The sequence below is a fragment of the Berkeleyomyces rouxiae genome (genome assembly GCF_048999995.1).
Source record: "Berkeleyomyces rouxiae strain 22BRR77 chromosome Unknown BrBRR77_ptg000008l, whole genome shotgun sequence".
NCBI lineage: Eukaryota > Fungi > Ascomycota > Sordariomycetes > Microascales > Ceratocystidaceae > Berkeleyomyces > Berkeleyomyces rouxiae.
In genome coordinates this window covers 29,265-55,069 of record NW_027396498.1, presented here as the reverse complement: position 1 = coordinate 55,069, position 25,805 = coordinate 29,265, and the positions used below count along the sequence as shown (strand labels likewise).

At 51.7% G+C, this 25,805-nt stretch overlaps 9 protein-coding genes across 9 annotated transcripts; 3 read left to right on the top strand and 6 right to left on the bottom strand.

Moving 5' to 3' along the window:
* Window positions 1-686: 686 nt before the first annotated feature.
* BROUX77_006136 (uncharacterized protein) lies at window positions 687-2,048 on the bottom strand (the record flags this gene model as incomplete). The annotated part of the gene is made up of 1 exon (XM_073751088.1): window positions 687-2,048. The coding sequence occupies one exon, from the start codon at window positions 2,046-2,048 to the stop codon at window positions 687-689; it is 1,362 nt and encodes a 453-aa protein (XP_073603205.1).
* A 1,532-nt stretch (window positions 2,049-3,580) lies between these two features.
* BROUX77_006135 (uncharacterized protein) lies at window positions 3,581-4,249 on the bottom strand (the record flags this gene model as incomplete). The annotated part of the gene is made up of 2 exons (XM_073751086.1): window positions 3,581-3,655; window positions 3,848-4,249. The coding sequence occupies 2 exons, from the start codon at window positions 4,247-4,249 to the stop codon at window positions 3,581-3,583; spliced, it is 477 nt and encodes a 158-aa protein (XP_073603204.1).
* Window positions 4,250-4,755: 506 nt separating this feature from the next.
* BROUX77_006134 (uncharacterized protein) lies at window positions 4,756-7,052 on the bottom strand (the record flags this gene model as incomplete). Its single annotated transcript, XM_073751085.1, has 2 exons — window positions 4,756-6,877; window positions 6,937-7,052. 2 exons carry the CDS (start codon window positions 7,050-7,052, stop codon window positions 4,756-4,758), a joined length of 2,238 nt encoding a protein of 745 aa, XP_073603203.1.
* Window positions 7,053-7,532: 480 nt separating this feature from the next.
* Window positions 7,533-8,552, bottom strand: BROUX77_006133 (uncharacterized protein; the record flags this gene model as incomplete). The annotated part of the gene is made up of 1 exon (XM_073751084.1): window positions 7,533-8,552. One exon carries the CDS (start codon window positions 8,550-8,552, stop codon window positions 7,533-7,535), a length of 1,020 nt encoding a protein of 339 aa, XP_073603202.1.
* Window positions 8,553-8,737: 185 nt separating this feature from the next.
* BROUX77_006132 (uncharacterized protein) lies at window positions 8,738-10,947 on the bottom strand (the record flags this gene model as incomplete). The annotated part of the gene is made up of 3 exons (XM_073751083.1): window positions 8,738-9,557; window positions 9,625-10,048; window positions 10,149-10,947. 3 exons carry the CDS (start codon window positions 10,945-10,947, stop codon window positions 8,738-8,740), a joined length of 2,043 nt encoding a protein of 680 aa, XP_073603201.1.
* A 3,405-nt stretch (window positions 10,948-14,352) lies between these two features.
* On the top strand, window positions 14,353-16,158 carry BROUX77_006131 (uncharacterized protein; the record flags this gene model as incomplete). Its single annotated transcript, XM_073751082.1, has 2 exons — window positions 14,353-14,418; window positions 14,485-16,158. 2 exons carry the CDS (start codon window positions 14,353-14,355, stop codon window positions 16,156-16,158), a joined length of 1,740 nt encoding a protein of 579 aa, XP_073603200.1.
* Window positions 16,159-18,718: 2,560 nt separating this feature from the next.
* Window positions 18,719-19,801, top strand: BROUX77_006130 (uncharacterized protein; the record flags this gene model as incomplete). The annotated part of the gene is made up of 1 exon (XM_073751081.1): window positions 18,719-19,801. One exon carries the CDS (start codon window positions 18,719-18,721, stop codon window positions 19,799-19,801), a length of 1,083 nt encoding a protein of 360 aa, XP_073603199.1.
* Window positions 19,802-21,072: 1,271 nt separating this feature from the next.
* Window positions 21,073-22,890, top strand: BROUX77_006129 (uncharacterized protein; the record flags this gene model as incomplete). Its single annotated transcript, XM_073751080.1, has 1 exon — window positions 21,073-22,890. The coding sequence occupies one exon, from the start codon at window positions 21,073-21,075 to the stop codon at window positions 22,888-22,890; it is 1,818 nt and encodes a 605-aa protein (XP_073603198.1).
* Window positions 22,891-23,425: 535 nt separating this feature from the next.
* On the bottom strand, window positions 23,426-24,424 carry BROUX77_006128 (uncharacterized protein; the record flags this gene model as incomplete). The annotated part of the gene is made up of 1 exon (XM_073751079.1): window positions 23,426-24,424. The coding sequence occupies one exon, from the start codon at window positions 24,422-24,424 to the stop codon at window positions 23,426-23,428; it is 999 nt and encodes a 332-aa protein (XP_073603197.1).
* Between the last annotated feature and the right edge of the window lie 1,381 nt (window positions 24,425-25,805).

Below are 25,805 nucleotides of genomic sequence, written 5' to 3'. Positions count from 1 at the left end.
TCCAAGATTTAACGAACATTTAGGGGAGGTTTGCTTGTGGTGCTCCCGGTTTTCCTATTGGTTAAGGGTCTTGCTGCCATGTGATGCTCTGATTGGCTAGGTGGTGTTGTGTATTCTCCACACTGAAGTTCACATCGGTATTCAGGTCTTCCAATGTAGTTAACTACATACAACATTTCAGCTCATGATTCCACCATCTCGTGCTCATGATTCTTAAAAATATACACAGCACAAAGTGCGAGACAAACTGAGAAAACAAGATACGGGGCACAACGGCGCTGTGAACACATGTGGAGAGGTGGCAACTTGGTATTATTTCTAGTTAAGTTTGCTTAAAGATGTTGAGATATATGTACTAGCTAAGGCTATGTCAAGCATAGCGATGAAAGCCGTGGAAACAAAAGAGAACAGGAAAAGAAACAAAGGAGGGTTACGTGGCAAGAATAAGACACTCTATACAGAGAACCAAGCCAGAGAGAGGGGGAGAATTATTACGAGATGGGTATCGTCAAAATTAGATGCAAGTATAAGTAAGGCAAAGAAGCGAAGCAAAAAGGTAGTCAGTATGTATGTATGTACATAGATACATGCTTGAACTACTTGTAGACGGGAGAATTTCAGGAGACGATGGGCGCAGTGCTAACACACAGTGTCGAGCCACAACACGCACTAATCAATCCCCCCTCTCAAGGGCCCGAGGCCCAGTTCCATCGCTGGTCCTCGAAGCCGCTATCCACCGTCATCATGGCGGAGCTCAACGCCATCATCTCGGCCGCATTGGAAGCTACCGGCACCAGCGGACTCTGCTGCTGCTGCTCATCAAGAGCAGCGGCCTTGGTGATGCTGTGGTCCTCAGGGTACGTGTTGGCCCTGATAGGACGGATGTGCAGGTGAGGTTGGCCATGTGGCGTAAATGGTGTGTAACCTGTGGCGCCACTTGTGACATTGGCTGGGAACGACCCGGAGTTGTCGCGGCTATGCACCGGCATAGCGGACTGGACCAATGGTGAAATGACTGGCGACGAGCAGGTTGACCCAAAGTTTGACTCGCAATCAGTGCCACGGTCGGATATCGGACTAGGCATATACTCAGAGAGTGGTGAAATCAATGCGCTGAGATGGCGGTGGTTTTGGTGATGGTGATGGTGGTGGTGGTTGTGATTGCGGCCATGGCCAGACAGTGGCGGTTCAGGCAGCTTCTTATCTGCCCGCGGCGGTGGCCTTTGTTTTGAGAGGTGGGGAGGCGATTGTGGACCATCTTTGGATGCCGACTCGAGCGCAGAAGAAGAGGCCGACGTTGAGAAGAAGGGGGAGAGAAATAGTTCCTGGAACGGGTCTGGGGGCAGATGGAGAGCACCATGAGGCTGGCCCCCAGGGACAAGATTGGATGGGTGAGTAAAATCGGAGACGGTATCGATGCGTGAAGAGGGTTCTTGTGAAGTGCTGGGTAAATGGCGAGGAGACCCTGAGGCAGATGAAGAGCGCTGTTGATGTTGGCGACGGGTGTGAGCTTGGCAGCGGTATTGGTTCCCAGTGCAGGGCGTACGCTGGTGTTGCTGCTGGTGCTGTTGTGTCGTCTGGTAGTGAGGATGTAGCCTCCGTTCTTGCGATAGTGGAATCGTCGGCGGTTCGGAGTACCCCCCAGCAAGCCCCGCCGATGTTACAGACTCGTCAGGGGCGTAATACCCCGTTAACGGATCACGAGCATTCAAGTCACCGGGGGTTAGCGGCAGCACGGCGTACGGAAAGATGGTGGGCGGAGGAGGGGCTGTTGCTGTGAGGTCCAGTAGCGCAGGCTGGGTAGATAGATCGGGGTACATCTCGTCCAGCGAGCGGGTGCGGCGTTGGAGGAATTCGGGCTTGCGGTTTTTGCGGGTACGTGACGAAAAGAATCCATGGGCCCTGGACTTGGAGGCCTGGCTGTGGTCGGCATCATGGCCGGAGCTTGATGGTGTAGCCTCCTTTTGCACCCAGTCAATGCCAAAGTCGACATGAAGGTAGAACCGCGGCTTGAGGAGCGGTGGCTTAGGAGCTCTTAACTCTGACATGATGCTCAAGTGGAAGCGGATATTTGTGTGTAGATTTAAGTTAATAGCAAGAGAGAGAAACGTGAATAAGAACACAATGGAGAGAGGGGAAGAAAAGGAATGAAGAAAGCGGCAGCAAGAAAGCTTAGGGCAAGATAGTGGTGGTAGGAGTCAGCAAGTGTTTCTATTCTTATTGTTGTTCAAACACATGCACAGAGCCAGGAACAACAACAGACACTCAACAAAAGAACTTTGTAAAAAAGAAGAAAAAAAAAGACCTAAATAAGACCAGCCAGGATGAAGCAGACCGGGGTCTTCTTGGGAACGGGGGAGAAGAGAAGGGGAGCCCACTCAAGACAAGCACGGAGAGGAGAAAAGAAAGACGGTCAGTCCTGCTGGTCATAGTACAACATGTATCATGTGTACTACACAACTACGAGTAAATGTGGTTAAATGCTGCATCTCACTCTTCTTGTCTGCCACCTTCTGTGCACTTGGCAGATTCCAAGACACTCTTCCGACAATCACTTTCTCAACTGGTCAGTATGTCCGTTCTCCCGTCCAAAAGGTTATCTTTTTATAGCATCACTTGGCACAGGCCTTAGTGCCATGAGCAGGGGAGGGCAAAGGAGAAAACAAAATGTCCTACTTGGGGGGTCTTTAAGTTACAGAATGAAGGGACAGGCAAGCTCGGGGAGAAAAAAGATAAAACACGGACACGGATATTTTACCAACCCTGTGCAGGTGTGCTTAACCCTAAGAAGGCCCGCGTATTAGTAGTGGTCGCTTTCTGGACAAGTGTAATTATGCCGACAAACTTGAGTATTTGGTTGATTGTGACGGAGCTCGGAAGATTTCATCTAATGGGTTAGTACAAACTCCAAAGGGGTGGTCCCCGGAAACAATCAGAGCGGCTCGACTCCGGCATCAAGGCCGCCGCCTTTCCGTGTCACATATCCCGAGAGGACCATCGGCTCTTTTAGAAATGCATGAGCATGATGGGCATATGCGTATGTATATGTGTGTGTATGTAGTTACATGTGTATAATGTATTATGTATGTAAGGTGTTGCCATTTCCATGACGTGTTAGTCCATTCGCAGTGAGATCTGCAGACACCACAATGCCTTTTTTAGAGCTCCATGACACAGGAAGAAGTTGTGTTCATACATATGTATGTACATACATACGCCAGCCTGGCACGATTTTCCTGGCCCCCATTCGAGATTCAGATCGATGCACCAGGGCTTTGACAGCGCGGACAAACGATCTCGGTCTTATGGGTGTGGCATCACTAGTAGTCGGGCCCTGAGCAACATGGGCGTACCAGTCTTTTGAGTCTCGCATCCAAACATATGAAAAAAAAAGGCCGCAGATCTCGAATATTCTTTTCATGCTGTATGAAGTAACTAATCGTATTGTTGCTACTGGCCCTTGTTTCCTCCCCCTCTGTCCCCCCCATCTCGCACAGGGTCCTATTTTAACACCCGTTTTCTCTTCATACAAAACATGTTTGTTGCCCTTGGCTTTGCCGCCTCCGCGTTTTCATGGATCTTAGGTGTCGAGCTTGCCTTGGATGAGCAGGTCGCGCGCGGTCTTGATGCTTTTCTCGACTGCATTTTGGGCTACCTAGAGATGGGACAATAGGAGAGTCAGTATATATCTTTCATTTCCTCTGCTCGTATTTGAAGTTTCGTGTTCCCCTTTTTTTATTCTTTTTTTTTGGCCGGCTTTCGAGCGTTTCCCCCATCATTTTGACGTGTTTACAGGTCTTGTTTTCTCTCGGGCCAGGGCCTGATTGTCAATCTCTCTATGACTTGCCTGTTGGTGTATCGCCCGCTTCGTTCCAAGTTCTTCAGAACCCTCAGCCGCTGTCTCCAGCAGTTCAAAAATAAATACCACGTAGATCTGGCCATCTGGCCCGGGGCTCAAGAGGTTTGTCACAGACGATCCATCCGGGCGTGTAAACACAATTTTGGTGCGTTCAAAGAAGCGGCAGTCTTCGTCGAGAGGCTTTTCACCATCGGGCGTCTTAAGCGTTATTGACCGCCGAACTAGGCCCGGCTCCGACGAGTGGATCACACACTTGGTTATGGCCGGTACAAATAGCGATGGCGATGTCACTTTGGTGCACATGGCGTTCCAAAGCTGGTCAATGCTCAGGGCCGGGGTCACGCCTGGGGGGTTGGCGGGAGCGGCGAAGGAGACATGAAGGGTAGGCATGCTGTTTGAGGGACGTCCAAGGTGCCAAAGAAATGCAAGTGAAATAGAGGTGATTACAGAAATCAGAGAAAAGGGTGAAAGTGACGTGGGGGGTGGGGGGGGGGGGGGGGGGGGAATAAATAAACCCACTCGGTATCTTGTTGGGGGATGTCCGGAGAGGGGGTAAGCTGGCCAGGCGATTCAGTGTTCTCAACTACGGAGCATGAACCAACATGTTAAGGATAAGCTGTCGGCTACCGTAACTTGAATGAGAAGGACGACTTTACAGGGCAGAAGAGAATAGCAAAGGTCCGTCAAGCTTTCACTGGCACATGTAATGCTGTCATATGTGGACCTGGCTGACATAATCAGGAGCCTGCGTATGGGGAAATAACTAACTGCAAGTGCTCCGTAACTTCCTAAACCGCATCTACACGTTACACAGACCATGCCATACAACTACACGAGAGCAAATGCCTGCTTGACCTTGACATATCTCAATGGGAACTTCTCAGCCTTTCTTAGTGTTACGGATTCATGCCAGATCTCCTATCCTCCCTGGCCAAAAGCTCTTGGTATAATTCCCGCCGCAACCGTTCAACTAGGTTTTCCAGGATCCACTGGCTCTCGCTTTTGTTGGACAACAGAGGGCTGTTGATACCAACCCAGCTCCAGCCCGACCAGTCCTCTGGATGATCGTCTTCTTTTTCATCATGCCTGCCCCGGACCCTATGTCGCCGTCGGGCTTTCAAGGAATCGTGTGGCCGAGTGCCCTGCTTGAATTTTGGAATAGAGGGTTGTGGTGGACCTCCTATCACAGGCGCCCGGCGTCGTGCCATTGCGTGCGTTTGTGGATTAGTCTCGTCTTCGCCCATTAGTTTGAGGTACCAAGTCCATTCCTCGTATGAATATTTTCTTTCGCGTTTGGACTGCACGTGCTGAGCAACGGTGGCAATTTCCGCAGAAAGCAAAAAGTGCAAGTCTCGTCCATGGGGCAGCGGCGCAGACGGGTGGCGCAGAGATGAAAACGAAGTACGGATATTAGCGGCCACGGTTTCACGCGGCCGCAAGTGTGTGTGCGCTGGAATTCCAACAGCATCTGAGGCCTGTTGTCGTATCACGTCTTCTGCGTCTTGTAGTGGGTCTTGGATGGGTGGAATTGGCCGTTTGTATTCGGTGTAGCCGCCGATAGGTCCATCATCTGGTAGTTGGCTTTCAAGATACGTGCGCTCGTAGACATTGGGCCATATTGCTCCGCATGTGGCACGACTAACAAACCATTTGAACTCGGCCTGGAAGCTTCGCTCGCCCGGCAGAATAGTGATGTTGCCCACGCTAATAGTTACGTCGCGCACAACGCGCACAACGGTATCACTCGCATTAGATACCATAATAGTCATAGTTGGTAGAGCCATCAAACTCCAAAAAACAAAAAAGGCTTTGCCAGCATTGGAGTGGGGCGTGCGGTCGCCGTATCCGAGTGTAGTCAGTGACACAAAAGTAAAGTAGAAGCCATCAAAGTATGTCCAATCTTGCGAGTCCTTCTCGATGACCTGGAAGATCTTGGCGCCAACAAGCCAAAGCACAAGCCACAGCGAAAATGATGTGGCCATGCCCATCCACTTGTGGCGGATAGAAGCTTGGTGTTGGATAGTTCGCATGAGATCAAACTCGGCATGGCGACGTTGGAGCTCAGACATGGGAGCTGCAGCCGTGACGGAAGATGGGTGATTCGAACCGCGGGCGAATGATAGCTCGTCTTCTCTCAGATCGTCTAGCGCCAGCTCGGAATCCATAATGGGCATCAGAATCCCGCCCTGGCCATTGCGGCGGAGTGTCCGTAGCATTTTTCGGCGCTTTTTTTCCAGTACGCGTGAGTCGATGCGGCTTTGGCCGCGTTCTAGTACAAGGCTGCGGATACTGCTGATGACCAGACCTACACTGATGATACCGATCAGAGCGTAAGGAATCAGCAATGCACGTGCTACCGTCTGTGTCACTACCATGTCACCAAAGCCAATGGTGAATAGTGTTACAGTCGCCCAATACACACCATCCAGATATGACCAGCCTTCGAGCCGACTGAACAGGAGCGCACCGAGCAGTAGATACACAAGGATCAAAATTGTCTGCAGCATTAGCGTCCGCTGGCTGGCCGTCAGGTTAAAGTCCTTGGGGTAGTGGTTCATGGTAGCGCCGTGGACCGTAATGCACATCAACGCAGCCACCACAAAGTACAGTATTGCGGCAAACACCCCATAGTAAAAGGCTTGGCTCCACATAATTTCAGATGCTGGAACAGGCGCGGATGTTACCAACGGACCAGAAGCCGTAGCACTCAGTCCAATGAGACAAAATGATGAGATGAACCAGCCGGAAATTGTCACAGGCTGGGCTACTACAAAGCGCACGCGGCGCGCCATGTTGAGCAGAAGAAAAGCGTTAGAAATAAGGGCCATGGCCAATTGCACGGCGTTTATGGCTGTCAGCCATACGGGGTCGGCAATAAACTGAGCCGTTGCAATGGAAGTTCCGGGCACCCGGTGCTGCCGCCATGGCCGTGATAATGCAAGAATCGAAAAGGCTGATGCTACCGGGCCAATCGTGCCGGCAATCATAGGAAAAGCTGACGATGCGAACCACCAGCGGCTAGTATGATAGAGTTAACACCAGGCCCATACATAGAAGAGGGATTGGGGATATCTAACCTGGGCATGATAAGATCGCGGTTTTTAGGCACAAACAATCTCACCGATGCATTATCGGTGGACGGCTGTGAAGGCTGCCGGTCCGTAGCGGCGGCATGATCTGCATGCGAAGCCATTGATTATCGGTAACGCCATCAGAGGGGTCGACGAGGATGGCAACGGAGGGAAATGAAAGCTGCGAAAGTAGAGCATCAACAAAGGAGGGCGGTGGTTGAAGAAGAAGAAAGCTTGTAGCTGCGGTGAATAAGCGATGAGCGGACTAAATGTCTCAAATCCTCTGAAGAATTGCGCGCGTCATTCAAGTGACAAGGTTCACGTCATAACGGAATGGTATGTAGAGTCTGTGTTAGAGGCATGATAAGCGTGTATATTTCAATGATGAGAGCGTGCCAACGTCATTGTACATTAGGGTATAGAGCCCTAATATGCGTTCTAACATGAGTGATTGCCTTCTCTACTAATATGACTCGTTAGTACAAGACCTAATGATAGTCACAGATAACGCACTAATATACAAGCAACTAACTACTTGGTCCCAACATTCAAACTTCTACATGCACAATTTCCTTGAGATCGCAGTTGTTTTTCTTCGCCCATCATTCCTTCAGATGCCCCACAGCAAAGTCGACCTCTTCTCCGGTTCCAAACAAGAAAGCGCCCTTATCGCCACATGTCGCTGCCGGTGTCTCCAGCATACGCCGGCCATCCATCGGGTTGACAGCTTTACCGCCCGCACACTCGAGAATCAATGCCACGGGGAAAAGTTCATACAGAGCACGCAGCTTTGCTTTGGCACCCGGAATCACGGGGTTGACGTAGACGCCGTGGCCTTTGACCAATATGTGTATCACATCAGGGACCAATCCACCGATGTAGCGCAGCGTGTAGTTTGAAGTAATGTAGTGATTAATTAGGGCTGCATAGGTTGGAAGCTGGGCAGCGCATCGCAGATTGGCAGGTGAGAAGTAGCGCGTCTTGAACGGCGGCTCCAGTAGCGTAATCGCCGGCCGAAGCAGTTCAATGCATGGGGGAGCAGGAGATGGCAATAACGATGCCGCAACACCTGTGAGTCCAATCTCAAAGCAGAGCGGTGCCATCCCTGGAACGCGCACAGCCACCAAAGCTGTGGTCCGCGGGCCAAACACACCAAGAACAGCCGCAATCTGCTTTGTCGTAGGGTCGGCGCCTACGGCTGTCGGACCATCCCAAATGCCAAAGATAGCCCCTACCGTCCAGTTGGGGGCAATTATGGACGAGCCATCGAGAGGATCAAAGGCAATAGTGTATTGCTCGCCTGTCTGGGGTGTTGCCGTTGAGGAGGCAGCTGGCTGAGGTCGCTCAATTGGGTCTTCTTCGCTCGAGACTGTGACAATAGATGGACACTTGGACAACGCCGAGCGAATGGCCTTTTCGGCAGCAACATCAACGTTGAGCTGGTCGTCACCAAACGTGTTTGTGCCGCCAGCTAAAGCGACGTGGTGTGCGTTAGCGAGCACAGCGGCCACCGAGCCGATACTTGATATAATAGTAGGAAGTACGGAGGTGAACAGCTCTTGTCGATCACCCGGCACCGGCGCAAGGCCGAGGAGAGAAGCGAGGCTAGCTGGGCTGGACATTATGACTTTCGGCGTGGGGGAGGAGAAGGACAAAAGAGGGCCTACTCCGTCCGTCAAATTGCAGTGAGGGTTTATGCGCCATGGCAAGATCCCCACAATATGGATTTCAAATAAAAACCCCACTACAGCCCCTCCACTATACCATTTCTAGATTAGAGAGGCATCCGTTATTCCCATAACCCCGGTTATTCGTTGACTACTTCGTAGCCATCTGTCTCGATGCTAGGTCGGATATCGTCGTAGTACTGGTACTGAAGGCTAAAGGTACCGAGCATATCAGCTGCAGCCCATAGACTGTGGAAGCATTTGCGACCAACATCATCATGCAAAGGGCGGAACCACACAAAGCGCTCGAGAATAAAGCGCATCTGATCCCAGTCGTGCGGGGGCTCAAGGCTACGCCACAACGAATGCATCCAGGTTCGGCCGTCAACATCGAAGACTGCCAGTGCACCAATCAGTAATGCCCAGAGCAGGAGCTCCCGACGATCCGTGTCAGCTTGTAGTTGTGAAGCCATGGATTCGGGTGTCGCGGCTGGCGGGAGGATGGCGTCAAGCGTAACGCGCAAGGAGCGCGCAAGAAACGGGTAACGCAGGCGCGTGTTTGGCAGCGGGTAGGTTGTGGCCAGCACGGCAAGCAGACACAGTCGCAGACACTCGTCGTGAGTGCAAAGCGACTGATCATCGAGCTGGAGAAGCCGATACTGTACGGAGCTGAGATATTGCTGGAACTCGTTGTCTGTGAGCTTTGGTGCCAGTGAGTCGTGGACGAGATTGACGCGTGTTGAGAGCAAGAACATGTCTTCAAAGATTGTGGTTAGTCGACCGTCAGTGATGCCGATGGAAGCCGACGGTGGGCGGTCAGCCGTGGCGAAAAGTGGTGATGGGTTGAATATGAGCGGCGAGTTCGGAAGCAGTGGTCGGGGCGTCATGCTAGCAAAGGACACTGGATTGCTGGTGAACTGGGACTTGGTGCCGTGGTCGAGGGCAAAGTTGAGATCGAAGCTGGACGATAGATGGATGGTTAGCATGTGAAGGGGCACTATCTGCTGGATGGGGGGATTTTTCTTGCCGGCTAATCTTGATGTGCATCTTGGCGTTCTGCAGGAAGCCGTCGAGACCTCCTCGAAGGCTCACCATGCGGCGTAGCCCGTCAAAGTGCGACTTTGCGCTCTGGTCGTCTTGCAACATGTCGGCCACGACGATCAGCGACAACACCACAGCCACGGACGAGTTGCTGGTTGACAGGCTGTCGCCCGTAGCACTGTCGTGGGCTATGCGGGCGTGGAGAGCACGCAGTGACTTGGTCACGTGTGCAACGACGTTGCGGCCGTGTTGGCGGCCGTTGAGTACATTGCGGACACCAATCATCAGGGCCAGTGTGGCGTGAAGGTATGCGGCGTCTTCAAACAGCCAGCTGAACCAAACGTGGTTGCTAGGGGAGAAGTCGACGAATATGCTAGCTGGGTAGACGATCTGGTGGGCGACAGAGAAGACTAGGAACGCATTATTATTTAGACAGTGGCCTCGGAAGATGCGACGTAGCGAGTAAACAGAGACCGAGACCATAGAACATGCAAATCATGGGAGACTTACAGGTGTGGATCGTCTCGTGGCCTCCGGCATCGAGAATGTCGGCAAAATGCGCCAGTTGGACGTCTTGTCCCAAGGCACCCCGCGGACCTTGTGCCGACACGGCAGCTATTACGGCAGCCTCAAGCTGCGGCGAATGCGCACGATAAGCCGTGTACTCGCGGTCTGTCAGGCTGGTAGGGCTGCTGGGCGATAGGGCTGTGCGCGTACGGATGGTGAGCACCGTGTCGGATCCAGCCGACGAGTCAGTGTCCGTTGGTGAGCCGGCGGTTGGCAGGCTGTGAAGCGGGGACGAGCGCGAGAGAGAGTTGCGCGCGAGAGAAAAGCGCGAGAGAAACGCGCGCGAGGGTGACCGGCGCGGGGAAAAGGCGCGGGGCGAAAAGGCGCGGGGCGAAAAGCCGCGCGAGCGTGCGGGCGAGACATGGAAGGTCAGCGACGACGAGGGGCTGTGGCGAGGTGGCTGGCTGGTCGGGGAGCCGGCGCTGTCACTTGCAGCGACCGGAAGCGTCGGCATGGGAGACCGTCGACCGGCCATGATGCGGCGGCGGCCGACCCGTGCTCGCGGCTTGGACTTGGGCTTGAGCCGGGTCTGGGGCTTGTTCTGGCCGGGACTGGTACCCGTAGAGGCGGTGGCGGCAGCGGGAGAGTCGTGGGTGGCGGCGGCAGCCACAGCAGCCGCAGAGACGTCATCGGGCTTGTGCTTCTTATTCTTGCCCTTCATACACTGGCTACGGATGGTGCGGCGGTCATCGCGGCGGGTTTGGCCGCGATTATCGGTGACGATGAACTGGAAGCCTGCCATGGAAATTCGATGTAGGAGAAGATGGCAAGCAAGGCTGAGGCTGGCCTCGAACACCGCGTTCGTCTGGCGTGGTCTTGTTTTTTTACTCAGACTGAGCTGGGGGGGTTTCACGTGAGCCGCCAGGCCGGGTTTGACTAGTAGGTTTTGGGTTTTGCTATGAGATCACTTGGTTAACCATGAGAAGAGGGCCTGATGTTAGCACGGCCAGAATCAAGGCTCTGGAGAAGGACGTCAAAAGAAAAGAAAGAAAAAAGAAAGAAAAAAAACCAACGAACCCCGCCCACTCATTTGCTGGTGAGATGAGAGTGTATGAGAGTTGGAGTGAGAACTCATTCTCAGCCTCAGTCTCACAAGGCTTCACGTGCATTCACCCACAGGCAGATGCACATTACGAGGACGGAACTCCTTAGATTCACTCGCTAGTTCTTTGTAACTTGTAACCAAGGGACAGACACGGCACGCAATTGCTGGAGGACAGAATTCCCCTCATAACCCTACCCGCCCCCCTTACTTGGTTGGCCTCTACACATTTCGAGCTTGTTTCTGAATGCCAACGAGATATTGGGTAGTTACACCCACTAGTCGCCAGAGTAAACACCAAGAAAACTCATCTCCTGGTACTGCTGCAGACTGGCTACTTCTATCACTTATTTGTCTACTTGTGCTTTTGACAAAGTCAGCCGACCGAGCGCGGACTGAAGGAAGAGAAGGGGACTGATCAGCGTGGGGTTGTTGGAGAAGGTGGGGTAAGTGCGCTCGATTCCAATTTAATAGGGTTAGCGTCCCTTGAACATGACTAGAGACTAGGGTACGGTGTGCAACGTGCTTATGTCAGCCATTACTACTGCTGCACTTTTCCGTCCTTCTTCCGCCAACACATCGAGTTAGTCAGCTAACAACCGCAACCAAGGCTTGGCTTGGCTCCGTGTTCCAACTGAAGCCCATCCTTGTCTCAAATGCTGATGATATTTTTAGAAATTCTTGACGATATCAGACTGTCTAGTCGGAAAAAAAAAACAGAAAAGACTCAAAAGACTCATACACACAGCCCACAGATGCTGTATCCCGAGTCACACATTAAACCCTATAGCTCGACTGTCTACAATAAAATCTTCTTCGACCTCGATGCAACGTGAACTTTCACCAAAGCCTTCTAGGTCTTACCCATATCCAAGACAAGTCTGACCTGACTTGCGAGCCAACCACTCACACGCCATAATCTTCCGATCACCAACGTCAGATCCCGTATTCCTAGTTAGACTTCCGAGTAGCTACAGCTAATTAGGAACAAGTGATGCCGCCAAATAATACGACCCATCTGCGGACAACCTTACAAGATCAATTCTACAATTTTCTCTTTACTCTTCTCGGCCGCTAAAAGTAAATGTCTCACCTCGGCTCGACGCCTACCGTATTCGAGAACCCAATCCCTGCCCGCAAATCAACGGTACGAGAATTCCGGCTCAGTCGGTAGGATTTTCACATCCGCTGTACATGAGTCAAAATGGACGTGGTTGCAAGCCGGAACTCGTGCTTTTGGGGAGGCCAACAGCTATCACATGCATGTATGTATGCGATAGATAGGATTGACGGCCACGAGAAAAGATACCCGGTCCATTAGACAAGCTGTTAAATCCCAGAGCTAAAGGTGTTGCTAAAAAAATTTCCTTGCCACTGAAAAAAAAACCCCGATGGTGTCTACGGCCAAAAGGCCCTAGGACTACAAGTACAAGTACAAGTACAGGTACATGAAAACAGCCCGCCAGCTCTATAACTCTTGTGCCTGGCTTGTACCTGTACAGACACACTCGAATCGCGGGAACGCTAGGCGTGCCTCGGAGCAGAATGGCCGCTCCCTAGAGATTGCCGGAAGGGATAAGCTGAACGACCAGCTCAACCAGCTTCATCGTGTTCCTAGCTAGACGCCCACTAAGAGATGGCTTTCTTGTACTAAACTCGTCCCATAGAAAGCCTCAATGGACTGTAAGTCTGCAATTGGATGTCTAAGTACTTTTATTAGACTATTAGGATAGTCTGGCCAGCGCGCTACGCAAAGATCCAGGAACAAGTCCCTCATGCGGTGCCTTATTTTTCTGTAGTTCGGCCATCTCGGCCATGACCAAACACAGGAGTCAAATCTGATTTCGTCAAGAGATGCGCTGTAGGGAGAAGAACAGACGCCGGCAGCATCAGGCGCAGCTACATACTCCTCACAACAGCACACGTCGATTTTGCTTCTACATGACCAACTATACAATTATAGCTAACTACCAGTAGTTAGTTACTTGAAGAATCATGAACATAGGCCTGTCAAGTGTCAAAGTATACGAAGAGCTCTCTTCCCTGCCCAAGCTGCCAGTTCCAGAAAGGTTGCATGCCCCATGCAACTAGCTGCAGACCTGCAGACAGGCTCGTAAAAACCAGCAGGACGTGACAGCATGATAGGCAGGAATCAAGAAGGATACCGTATCTGAAGCCTGCCTGATGTAGTGAGCCAAGTCTCGTGGGATCGACTGCTTGTACAATCGACATGCATACAAAGTTAGTACTGACTACTACTTCCAACTACGTCTAACCAACCACTACCTATCGAAGTCGACTGATCATTGATTGCATCACAGACGCACACAGCCCAGGAAATACCAACCCGTGCCAACAAAGGGCCACTGAGACCAGAAAGGGAGCAAGAGAAGAGACATGGCAGCCAAACTCTCTCAGTGTCTCTGCCCAGCTCTGCTTACGGGCTTCCGCTTTCAACCCTCTTGTCCCTTGAGGCCGCACTCAGGTCTGGAGGGACCAGAAAGGCAAGGTACCTGCGTCAACTGTTGTGAAGCCCTTGAAGAAGTCTTCATTTCGGCAGTGTACATACTTGTCCATAAGCTTGAAACTAACTACAGACTTTTCAAAATCTAAGACATGTTGTGTAGGTGCCATGATTCAATTGGACTGTTGATGACCTCTTTCCGGCGTTGTCCTATAGATGTATGTCCATACTTACACCCACACCCCTCTTACACACCCGCTCACTGCTTGCCATCCCGCAAACACCGAGTGCCGATTAGTGCATGCAGCCATCGTCCTTAGTCAAGATCTTGGCTGGTAGACGAGGGAGCAGGGCCGGACACGGCAAAAGGTCGTGGGATGCATCATGAGCAAAGGTTCGTATAGAGTAGAGGGTCACCTGCAAACTTTTCCTATATAACGGCTCTGACTCTGACCTCTTCTAGCTCTCCTGGTCTTTTTACTCACCACCTCTCTTCTGCACTCATTCGCTTCACTCGCTTTCGCTCTCGCTAATCGCCTGAATTCTGCACTGTTTCTTGCTCTTCCTACTCTTTGCTTTGGAACTTCCAGCTCAGCATTTAATCTTTATTCTTGTGAAACGGACCCATCTCTGTTAACATAATGGCTGTCCTACGCAACCTTGTTCTGGGCGTGGCCCTTGGTGCCGCCAACGTCATGGCTGATTGTGTAAGTCATTCCTTGTCACTTTGATCCCAAGCAACATAATATTAACCCTGCATTTCCCACCTCCAGACTCCCAACGCCTGCCACGATACTGTTGTAGGCAATGGCGGGCTCTGTGCCAATTTCCTCAAGGGTTCATACAACTCGACCCCTGCAGTTCCTGAGGCCTATGCTGCCGCCTGCAACAACGATGCTGCTGCTGTCAGCTCTGCTTGCGGCTGTGTTACCTCGTCGGCTCCGGTGCCTACGTCTTCGCTGACTTACTACCCGCCGACGTCGCTGACCGCCTCCACCACTTCTTCGTTGTCGGCCAGCACATACCCTCCCCTGCCCCTTCCTTCGAGCTCATCGGCCTCTTCGCCTTCTGGCTCGTGGCCCACCAAACTGCCTCCCTACACTACAGTGTACACCACCACCTCGACTATCTGCAGCACTCTTGTCCACACTATCACTTCTTGTGGACCCGAGGTCAAGCACTGCCCTGCTGAGAGCACTGTCACCGTGACCACTACCATCCCCATTTCGACTACTGTCTGCCCCGTCACCGAGACCGTGACTCCGACCTCCTGGGGCCCCAAGCCCACCACTACCTGGGCTCCCAAGCCGTCTACCTGGGTTCCTCAGCCTACTACTACTTGGGCTCCTAAGCCTACTACTACTTGGGCTCCCAAGCCGTCTACCTGGGTTCCTAAGCCTACCACTTGGGTCCCCAAGCCCCAGACCACCAAGCTCGTCACCTCTACCATCTACAGCACACACGTCTACACCATCACTGCTTGCCCTCCTGACGTCAAGCACTGCCCTGCCCACTCGACTACTGTGACCACAGAGGTTGTCCCCGTCTCTACCACCATCTGCCCTGTGACTGAGGTTGAAACCACCACCGCCCCTGTTCCCGTGCCTCCCAAGAGCCTGGTCACCTCGACTATCTACAGCACTCATGTCTACACTGTCACTGGCTGCCCTCCTGAGGTCAAGCACTGCCCTGCTCATTCTACCAGTGTGAGCACTCAGTACATCCCTATCAGCACCACTGTCTGCCCTCCTGAGATCCCCCCGGTTGCTTCAACCACCATCATTGTCCCCACCCACAACGGTACCATCCCCACTTACGTGAAGCCTACTGTGAAGCCCACGACCGTTGTTCCCCCTCAGAGCTTCAGCACTGTGGTTGTTCCCCCCAAGAAGACCACTCCCGTCATTGTCCCTCCCGCCGTTGAGACTCCCGTTGTCCCTCCTGCTGTTGAGACTCCCGTTGTCCCTCCCGCCGTTGAGACACCCGTTGTCCCTCCCGCCGTTGAGACACCCGTTGTCCCTCCCGCCGTTGAGACTCCCGTTGTCCCTCCCGCCGTTGAGACTCCCGTTGTCCCTCCCGCCGTTGAGACTCCCGTTGTCCCTCCCGCCGTTGAGACTCCCGTTGTCCCTCCCGCCGTTGAGACTCCCGTTGTCCCTCCCGCCGTTGAGACTCCCGTTGTCCCTCCCGCCGTTGAGACTCCCGTTGTCCCTCCTGCTGTTGAGACTCCCGTTGTCCCTCCCGCCGTTGAGACTCCCGTTGTCCCTCCTGCTGTTGAGACTCCCGTTGTCCCTTCTGCTGTCGAGACCTCTGCTACCGAACCCATCCCCGTTGCTACTACTGGGGCGGCCACATCCAGCCCCAGCACTGTTGTCACCGCCGGTGCTGTGACTGTCAAGTCCAGCATCATTGCGGTTGCTCTTCCCCTGCTGGTTGCTGCTCTACTGTAAGGAAGAATTTCTTTACATGCAGGTGGGGGTTCTTTACCGGCCTAATAGACAGATGTTTTATCTCTCCAGCATGAAACCCCCTACTCGCAACAAGGGTATGATTCGGAGCGCCTTACTCCTTAACCTCTTTCTTTTCATTTCATTTGTGCACAAAAGCAGTCGCTCATTTCGCAGGTATCTTGTTAGTCTAATTTCTTATCTTGCTTACCCCGTTGTCTCTGTGGTTGAAAGACCCTTTTGCCCGCTTGCAAGTGGACATAGAATAACGCTTCACGTACAATGACCGTTTTCCACGGTACAGCGGTTCGGGCTCATTACACTAACTCTCTAATATATAATTGTTTGTTTATCGTTCTATAAATATCTCTCGGTGATCATGTAACAGAAGCTTGTGCGATTATGGCTGTAGATTTGCATTCGTAAGCCAGGTTAGTTCGTCAGAATCAATTTTGTAACAAATGTGTAGATCAAGTGCCATTATTACCGAGGCAGGGTTAGGGTTCAGGTCATGCGCACTCATGTAATGTCGGAACCTGAAGCGCAGGGTCGTCCGAACTTTACGTCTGCGACAATAAAACGAAAGTTACTGATGTCCTCACACACTAGCATGAGCCACCCGCTCGTGTCCTGTTGGATTGATATTGGCACGCCGATACGCCTAATTTGAGGATCATGTGGCCCGCCGAGCACAGGGGCTCTCACCAAATTCCCGAAACCCAACCAGGCGAGAGCCAAGCGTGGATAAGGAACTAGTTAGCTAGTTGTGCATACAGGCTTGTACGAAGCTGTGGCTGCTCCTACTAACTACAACCAGGCCTGGGCTTGGGGGTTTCAACGGCGGAGTCTAATGATGAGCAGCCGCTGGAGAACTGCCAGGAGCCGCCAACGGTGGGGGCGTTGCGTCTATGTAGCACTTGTGCAAGTCCATCTGAAGACACGGCCACCTACTGCTATAGTTAGCAGTTAGGTATTCTTTGCTTGGCCGAGGGCTGGTGGACTTTTCAGTAATGCAGGGTATAATGGAAGAGCTATCCGGGCGGCAGCAGGCAATCGGATGCAAGTAAGGGGGGGATGAACAATGATTCGGCGAAATCGGTGAGGTTAAGCGCTAGTTAGTATGTAATGATTTCCCTTCTGGCGGATTCAGATTGCCTGTTATGAGAACAGTGCACGCGAGGAGAAGAAAGGCCGAGCCAAGTGGAATCAGTCAGTGTAGATAGTTGCATACCTACACAACGTGTAGTTATTGCTGTTGCTAACTAACTAATTAAATACACTATACTTATTAACTGCAAATACTACTAGTTAACATACACGCACCCACACACAAGTCTGTGCCTAACACCGTTCAGTCAAGAGCCTCGGCTACAACAAAGAACCCAAGCTCGTACGTAACGGCGAGAACACAGCTCGCCCGTCAATCTCCGCCTTCTGAACTTCGATGCCTGGGTTATTCTAAAGCTTCCGCAGCTGTCAATCCCAAACCGTGCTTGGCTGACCCAAAGCTCTTGGCTGCAGCTTGGGTGTGTTTCTACTCCAAAGCTGGTGCTGCGTGCCAAGCCTTCGCATCCGAACAGAAGTTCAGACAAGGACCTGAAATAGAACCCCTGTGACTGACTAGTTACTTGTGTCTTAAGGTCTGAATACTCCTAAGTCTGGGTCAGTGCAACTTTGCACACATCAGCGGTATGCTTGGTTTTGAGTTGGTCTGTATTCTTTTCCAGGCATAATTACTGGCTTGGGTGTGAGTTTGTCTCACGGTCAAGTAATGGGGACAGCTGGCCGTGCAAATGTTTATATCTATACTCACTTACTTTGATTTGCATCATCACTCGTAAGGTCCGTCAGTGACCAGGAGTCTCATGAATTCAACGCCAAGCTTGTGTGCAAGTAACTCGCACTACTTCTCTGGAAAGTATGGCAACTTAACTAGGACCCGTGACGACTTGCATATACATGCGAGTCTTTCTGCACCGCTGAATCCGTCTAATCTTTTATTGAGACACTAGTTAGTTCGTCGACGACATCTTGTTTTGTCCACTGCTTATCCTTACCGGCCACTTTCTCGCTTGTGTTTCAGGCCGGCTTGGCCAGCGCAGGCGAGACGTCACAGAGCCTGCTAGCCCTGCTCGGAGTTTTTCCTCTTGTTGTTTCTTGTCCCTCGTGAGTGTATGAACTTGGAACAGAGGGGGAACTCCGCGGGTGTTCCATGGGCATAGGGCCGAACTTGAGATGAAGATGCTTCCGATCACTAGCACATCCACGGCCTTATAAACGAGACTTTCTCGTATCTTAAACGAATACATCTTTCCTTTACTCTTCAGTCTCGTCTCTCATTCTCACGTCTATCCAATACTCTCTTTTCTTCGTGCAGCCAGCCTGCCTCTTTCTTTCCTTTTTTTGACCTTCAGCGTCCTTACACTCATTCACTACATTGCGCTAGCCGTAATTACATTCACTCACTCTTTGTTGCTCACTTCGTTTTCTATTCTTCTTCGCGAGACTCTCTATTCTACTCCTCTATTTTCTTCAGGGATACCCCTTGCACCAATCTTCCAAGATGCACTTCTCTACCGCTACCCTCATGGCCGTTGTTGCCTCCCTCCCTTCTGCCATGGCCCACTACAACTTTGAGGCGTTGATTGTCAACGGCGAGGTCAGCCAGCCTTATGAATTTGTGCGCCAGACCACCAACGCCAACTCGCCCATTACTGATGTCACTTCCCCCGACATGGTCTGCAACGCTGGTGGTTCTGACGACGCCATCATGGCCAAGACCCAGACTAAGACCGTGGCCCCCGGTGACGAGCTTGGCTTCACTATCAACAGCGAGCTGGGCCACCCCGGTCCTCTGTCTCTTTGGATGTCTAAGGCCCCCGAGGGCACAACTGCTGCCGCTTACAAGGGTGACGGTGACTGGTTCAAGGTGTACGAGCTGACCACTAGCTCCATCACCGCCGAGGGCCTGCAGTGGGCTACCTTCAACGGCGGTGGTGCTAAGAACTTCACCTTCACCCTGCCCGACACCATGCCTGCTGGTGACTACCTGTTCCGTGCCGAGCACATCGCTCTTCACGGCGCTGGCAGCGTTGGCGGTGCTCAGTTCTACATTGGCTGCGCCCAGCTATCCGTTTCTGGCTCTGGCTCTGGCACTCCCGCGCCCACCACCAAGATCCCCGGTGTCTACACTGGTAACGAGCCCGGTATTGTGATCAACCTTTACTACCCCGCCCCTACTTCGTACGAGGCCCCTGGCCCTGTCACCTGGCCCGGCAGCTGCATCGACCACACTATCAACCTCAACGGCCAGGCTACCGATGGTAACTGCAACGGTGATGACGGCTCTTCTTCCTCCGGTGGCTCATCTGCTCCCGCCGGCAGTGGTACTAGCTCCGCCCCCTACCCTACTGGTACCAGCCCTGCCACCGCCCCTGCTGGCACCGGTTCCGTCACCACTCCTACCCCCGCTGTCGATAACCCCACCCCTAGCTCTGCCCCTGCTGGCGACGATTACGCCAAGCCCAGCAGCACTTCTTCGGCCTCTCCTTCTAGCTCCACCAAGACCCCCTCCACTTGCGCTCGCCGCCGCCGCGCTCGCCGTGCTGCCGCTGCTGCCGCTGCTGCCCGTGCTGCCCGCGTCTAAGTAGGTAGTATGAGAGACACGGTGGGAATAGAGACGTGCCTGGTCAACCGGGTATCGCATGGCCGATCACTGTGGATAGATTGGCGTACCTTTTCTTGTATATATTGCCTACTATAATATAAATTAGGACTCCCTTTTTCTGATGAGGCTAAGCTAGACTGTTGAAACAGCTAACTTGTGAAATTTGTGATATACAAATGCTCCGGATGTGCGAAATTCTGACTGTGAATATCGTGCTAGTAATGCCATCCTGGAGCCTGGTAGCTGTGTTTGTAATAAGCTGCGGTTTCACAATACGGACTGTGCGCCGTAGAGTTCGGCAAAAAGTAACTAGTGTAGTTGGGATTATTTGTTCCACGAGTTCTTTGGGGGTAAATAAGACTATGCAGGGAGTCTTGGGAGTTTCAAAGTAGAAGCAGTTGACTAGTTAGTTAGTTAGCAAAAAGAAAGAACCAACATAACAACCCAGATTATTAATTTCAACAGCAGGAAACACCATATAAATATCTTGTGGTTGAAATTCTTGAGCAATAGTACAATTAACCCTGGCTAGTACATCCACAACCAACCCTAGTAACGCGACATTGTCAATGCTACCAGTTCAGGGCAAGTGTAGTTCGCTAGTTCTACTTGGCAAGACGAGATCAAGAGCGGGACAATGGCGGATTTACCCCATCCTGAGGGTTCGATGGCGAGTCTCAAGTTTTGAGTTCTGAGTCTGGACTAGACAACCCCCAGGGCGATTGATTTCCCGCCGCACGGCAAAAGTCAAGAGCCTAGGGCTCGCTTGAGATACAGATAGTGCATCTAATTGCTCAGCTTTAAATAGGCAAGTAACACCCAGATCAGGATTATAGATGGTCAGACAACAGATGCTGTGAGACATAGCCAGACTCCATTGCGTCATCCACATGCCATGTGCACTTTTATGCAAGAGAGTGATGAGTGGGCGAAAAAAAATGCTCCTCTTGTTGCGTCACTAGATTGGTTGTGCCGTTATCTATCTACATGTGTGTAAGTAGGGAATAATGAACCATGATCCCCCACTCCCACACTATCTGTTCTACACAACTGCAGCTCAGCTGATCCTTTCGCATGCCCACGCGATAAGCCCAAAGCCGCACAATCTCTAGTGTTAGTTACATGTGTAGATACCTGTAGATAAGCTATTCCTGGAACATGAGCTATACAAATACTATGGCTGAACGGGATTTTGAGACCGTATGGCGGTGGCTGTACAAAAGCAACTTTCTTCATCACACGCATTACCAATGCCAAACTATCGCGACACACTCCAAACCTACTCAATAGCTGGGCTTTCCGAGCCTACAAGGCTTTCAAACAATGAACATACGCCGCTTCTAAGTCTAGCTCCCGAGCTTGGACTATCACTTCCACCTCGACACCCTCTGACCGCTCTCGCAAAACGTGCGTTAAAACACCTCGAAATACCATCTGACAATGACCTCCTCACATCCTCAGCCATGAATGAAGACACTCGGCCATTGCCAGTATCACGACGGACATATGGTCCATGGCACTTCATTGGCCTATGGACTGTAACCGGCTCCTTCAACATCGGGGGCTGGATCACGGGGTCGTCATTGATTGCCCTAGGCCTCAACGTACAACAGGCTATGGCCACGGTCGTTATTGGTCATGTAATTGTCGGCATCGTCTGTGTGCTTACAGGCGCGCCCGGAGCAAAATGGCACATTGGATTTCCTATTTTACAACGGGCCCCGTGGGGCATGCGCGGCGCAATCGTGCCACTGGCCCAGCGTGTCATGCTGAGTTTTGTGTGGTATGCAACACAGGTCTACTGGGGAGGCCAGTGTGTACGGACCCTACTAACAGCCATTTGGCCGGCGTTTGGCAGCCTGACTGCTCCATTGGCTGGGGGTACCATGACTGCAGCAGACCTAATTGGCTTTGTTAGCTTTTCAGTCATGTGCTTACCATTGATCTGGATCAGACCGGAGCGGTACAAGATCCCTTTCGCCATTGCCGGGTTCACAGTGATTCCAGTTATCCTATCCCTCGTTGCATGGTCTATCCACACGACCGGCTCTTTAGGACCACTTGTTCGTGACATCCGCGTTGTAGGTATTGTTCCAGCTGAGGGTGCCCGGCTGGCTTGGATGCTTGTGTTTGGTGTATGCACCAACATTGGTGGTATCTCGGCACATATCTTTAGCCAGTCAGATTACACGCGCTTTGCCCGTCAGCCACAAGACCAGATCATCAGTCAGCTGGTTTTCGTGCCACTCAATACTATTGTGGTCGCATTGATTGGAATCATTTGCACTTCATGTGCTGTTGAACTCTTCCCCAAGCACCAGGATACACTTCTCTGGGAGCCTTTCCGTTTTCTCGACGCTGCCCAGGAACATTATGGCAACTCCTTGTCAATTCGATTCGGTGTCGCAATAGTGAGTATAGCCTTTATTCTAGCACAGTTTGGAATTGCAGTTGCTGGTAACGCACTATCTAATGGTATGGACCTAGCCGGTCTTCTGCCACGTTATTTCAACTTGCGTCGGGGCGCGTATCTTACAGCTATGGCAGCATTCGCGATACAACCATGGAAACTTTTGAACGGGGCCAGCAAGTTCCTTGTGATTATGGGGGCGTACGGTGTATTCTTGGGGTCTCTGACCGGTGTCATGATTGCGGACTACTACATAGTTAGAAATCAGCGTCTGAAACTGTCGAGTCTTTATGATATGACTCCAGCGAGTACATATTGGTATAATGGTGGCATCAACTGGCGTGCAGGAGCGGCCTGGGCCATTGGAACCTCGGCCTTACTTCCAGGGTTTTATGGAAAGGTAGTGAACCCCGAAGCTGAACTCAAGGGGTGGTCTCATCTTTACTATATGGCTTGGCCATTGGGATGTATCGTGACCATTGGAACATATGTATGCCTGAACAGGGTGTTTCCAATGACTCACGTCCGGGACATTGACGATAGTGACTATTTTGGGTCCTATATGGCTGTTGACTCGGAATCCATAGTTCCTCATTTTGCAAGTGCAGATGAATCCGAAGCGAAAGAAAACTCCAGGTTGACCAAACCCAAGTTATAACTGAACAGGTTGTTGTGGAGTGGAGGATATAGATAGAGGTGGAAGACATCGTTGAAACTGGTTTTCATATTCCAAAGTTTAAATAGCCAACTAGATGTTTAACTATGCATTGGTACATGGCCACTTTTGCAACATGCAGGTTAACATGACCTTGTTCAGGGGCTCCAGTCTGCTGTCATGGAGGCTCTTTAACGTCCGGATTATATTTCCCCTAGGAACATATACATGAGCATCGTTAGCCTTGCACGTTGCCAAATTCTGATAAACGTTCAAGTTCTACAAAAGGAAACGCCATTGATATAGTTAAATTCATGAGGATTCGTTCACTTTGGGCACAGTCAATTGTCAAGTCAAACAGTTTATATTCCAGAGGCGCTATGTGATGGTATGAGCCTAAAAGATAGTGCTCGCACTCACATTAGTCACGATTTGTATTAGAGAACTGCTAGAGCAGCGTTTCTACCACTGCAGAAGGAAATGTTTATGAATAGGGGTTCAGAGAAGAAATGAAAAAGTAAATGCGTCAAGTCCACGCTTAGTACTCAGCGGTGTTCTCGCGGGCCAGGGCAGCACGGCGAGCAGCACGGGCACGGCGGCGGTAGCTGCAGGTGGAAGGAGCCTTAGTAGGGCCAGCGGGCGAAGCCGAAGAGGTGGCGGAGCCAGTGGGGTTGGCGGCGGGAGTGTTAACAGCGGGGGGGTTGGCAGCCGGAGTGTTGACGGCCGGGGCGCTGGTAGCAGAAGAGGGAGCAGCGGAAGACGAGGTGTCCTCCTTGGGAGTGGTAGGGGTAGTAGGGGTGGTAGAGCCCGAGCCACCAGCACCGGACCAGATCTCGGGTCCAGGAATGGTGTAGCTAGTCACAGTGCCGTAGACGTTGAACACGATACCAGGATCACTGTAGGTGTAGCCAGTGTTGAAGTCGAAGTTGGTGTCAGGCACAGCGCTGCCAGTACCGCTGATGTCAAACTGGGCACAGGTAGGGTAGAACTGGGCACCACGGGCGCTGTTGTCCTTGTAGGAGGCATCACCCTCGTGCAGGGCGATGATCTCCTGGCGGATCAAGTACTTGCCGGCCTTCAGGCTGGTGGGAAGAGTGAAGTCGTACTTGCCCTTGTTGCTGATCAGAGTGTCAGTGGCCCAGGTGCTGCCATCGTAGCCATCCTCAGCAATCTTGGACCAGATGGCGGAAGCGCCGTTGGTCTCGGTGTACTCGGCAATGTAAGTAACAATGGGACCCTTGTGCGAGGCAGCCAGGATATCATCGCCACGGTTATCGTGGTACCATTCGAAGGTGACCTTGTCACCAGCGGCAGCCGAGACGAAACCAGTGCCAGCTTTGCCTCCGTTGACATTGCAAACCAGGTCAGGGGAGGTCAGGTCCTTAACGGGGTTGTTGTTGGGGGGCGAACGGATGTACACGTTGCGGCCATCGCCCTGGTCAACATCGTTGATCCACGCGCTGAACAGAGTGGTGTGGGCCGAAACGACCGAGGCCATAGAGATGGCAGAGAAGACGGAGGACTTGGTGAAGTGCATTTTGAAAGTTGAGAATGAAAGAGGGGCTCAAAAGGTGAGAGAGAAGCGGTCACAGTTGGATAACGAGTGATGATAATGGGGTCAGAGAGTGTGGGTAGAATGTCAAATTCTGAGAAGAGAGCGGACCAGCCAAAGTGGTAGAAAGAGATTGTGAAATGAGAGTGGTGTGAAAACGCGACGTCGAGCCGATGAGGATAAGAGAAAGAATAGTAGTTTCTCAGAGAGGAAACGGCTGCCGCTTTATACCCTTCGAGCCACACATCCAACGGCGTGATCGGGAGGCGGGGGCGGGGGTGTGTGGTCAAGTCTATGCCTGTACGTCTATGTGCTAAGCCTATGGGTGGAAAGCTTGACATCCAACTCGTCAGCCTTTGCCCTCCCTCCCAGAGTAAGCTCTTACTTGAGACAAGCAGCAGCCCCTGTGGCTTCAGGTGTGGTGTCTGTGTTGGTTCTTGGCTTCTCTTTGGGCTTCCTAGGAGCTCCTCCTCTTCATCCCTTATTCCCCTATTGTACGTGTATATGCTGCACTTGTAAACTCCGGTATGCCTGCTTGTATAGAACGGTTCATTTCGCCAAGTTTCGTCCGATATTCGCACAAGTAGACTCATTCAGACGACCCACCAAGTTACATATTGCCACCATGTTTGATACGTGTGTAGTTGGTTAGTTAGCGCTTTCTTGTCTAGTTCAAACGTCTTCAGAAGACGCAAATATCCTGCTTTATAACACAAGTACCTCAAATACAACAAGTACAAAAGCGATTGTGGGTGATGTCAACTTATAAATTGAACGGGGTCCATTTTCATATGTGTACGGGTGGTGCTTGTAATTATGGCTCGTCAAAGAATGCTTGAGGAAACTAGGGACCACCTGACGCTTTGTGCGCATAGACACGCCACACTAGCTCGTTGCTAAGCTTGAACAGCATGTGCCGCAACGCTTTCCTTATTACTTGTACAAGTACATAAGAGCTATACGCATGTAGTCATGGAGATACTGATACTGCAGAAATGCCATGTGTAGCTAGTATAAGTGCACATAACTATACAAATTCAAAATGTGGCTGGCCTGGCAGGATGTTTGGTATGTTTCTAAAAACTGCTGCGCCAAGAAAAGATTAAGCTTGATGCAATCGACATCGGTTCACACGCTGTCTGGAGCTCAGACATCAGACATCGGCCTTCCAGTACATCTTTTTTCCGCTCGCTTTCCTGGCCTGCCTACGCTCCAGGAACAATAGGCAGCTTATATGACAAGAATCCCAACAGACAGGACTACGAAGCCCCCGACTTCAAAACACTTGTCTACAAATCATTAACTATTCCGAACTCGTCAAGCAGGTGCTTATTTAGCGGAGAATCTCGCCTTTCCTCGCTTGGGC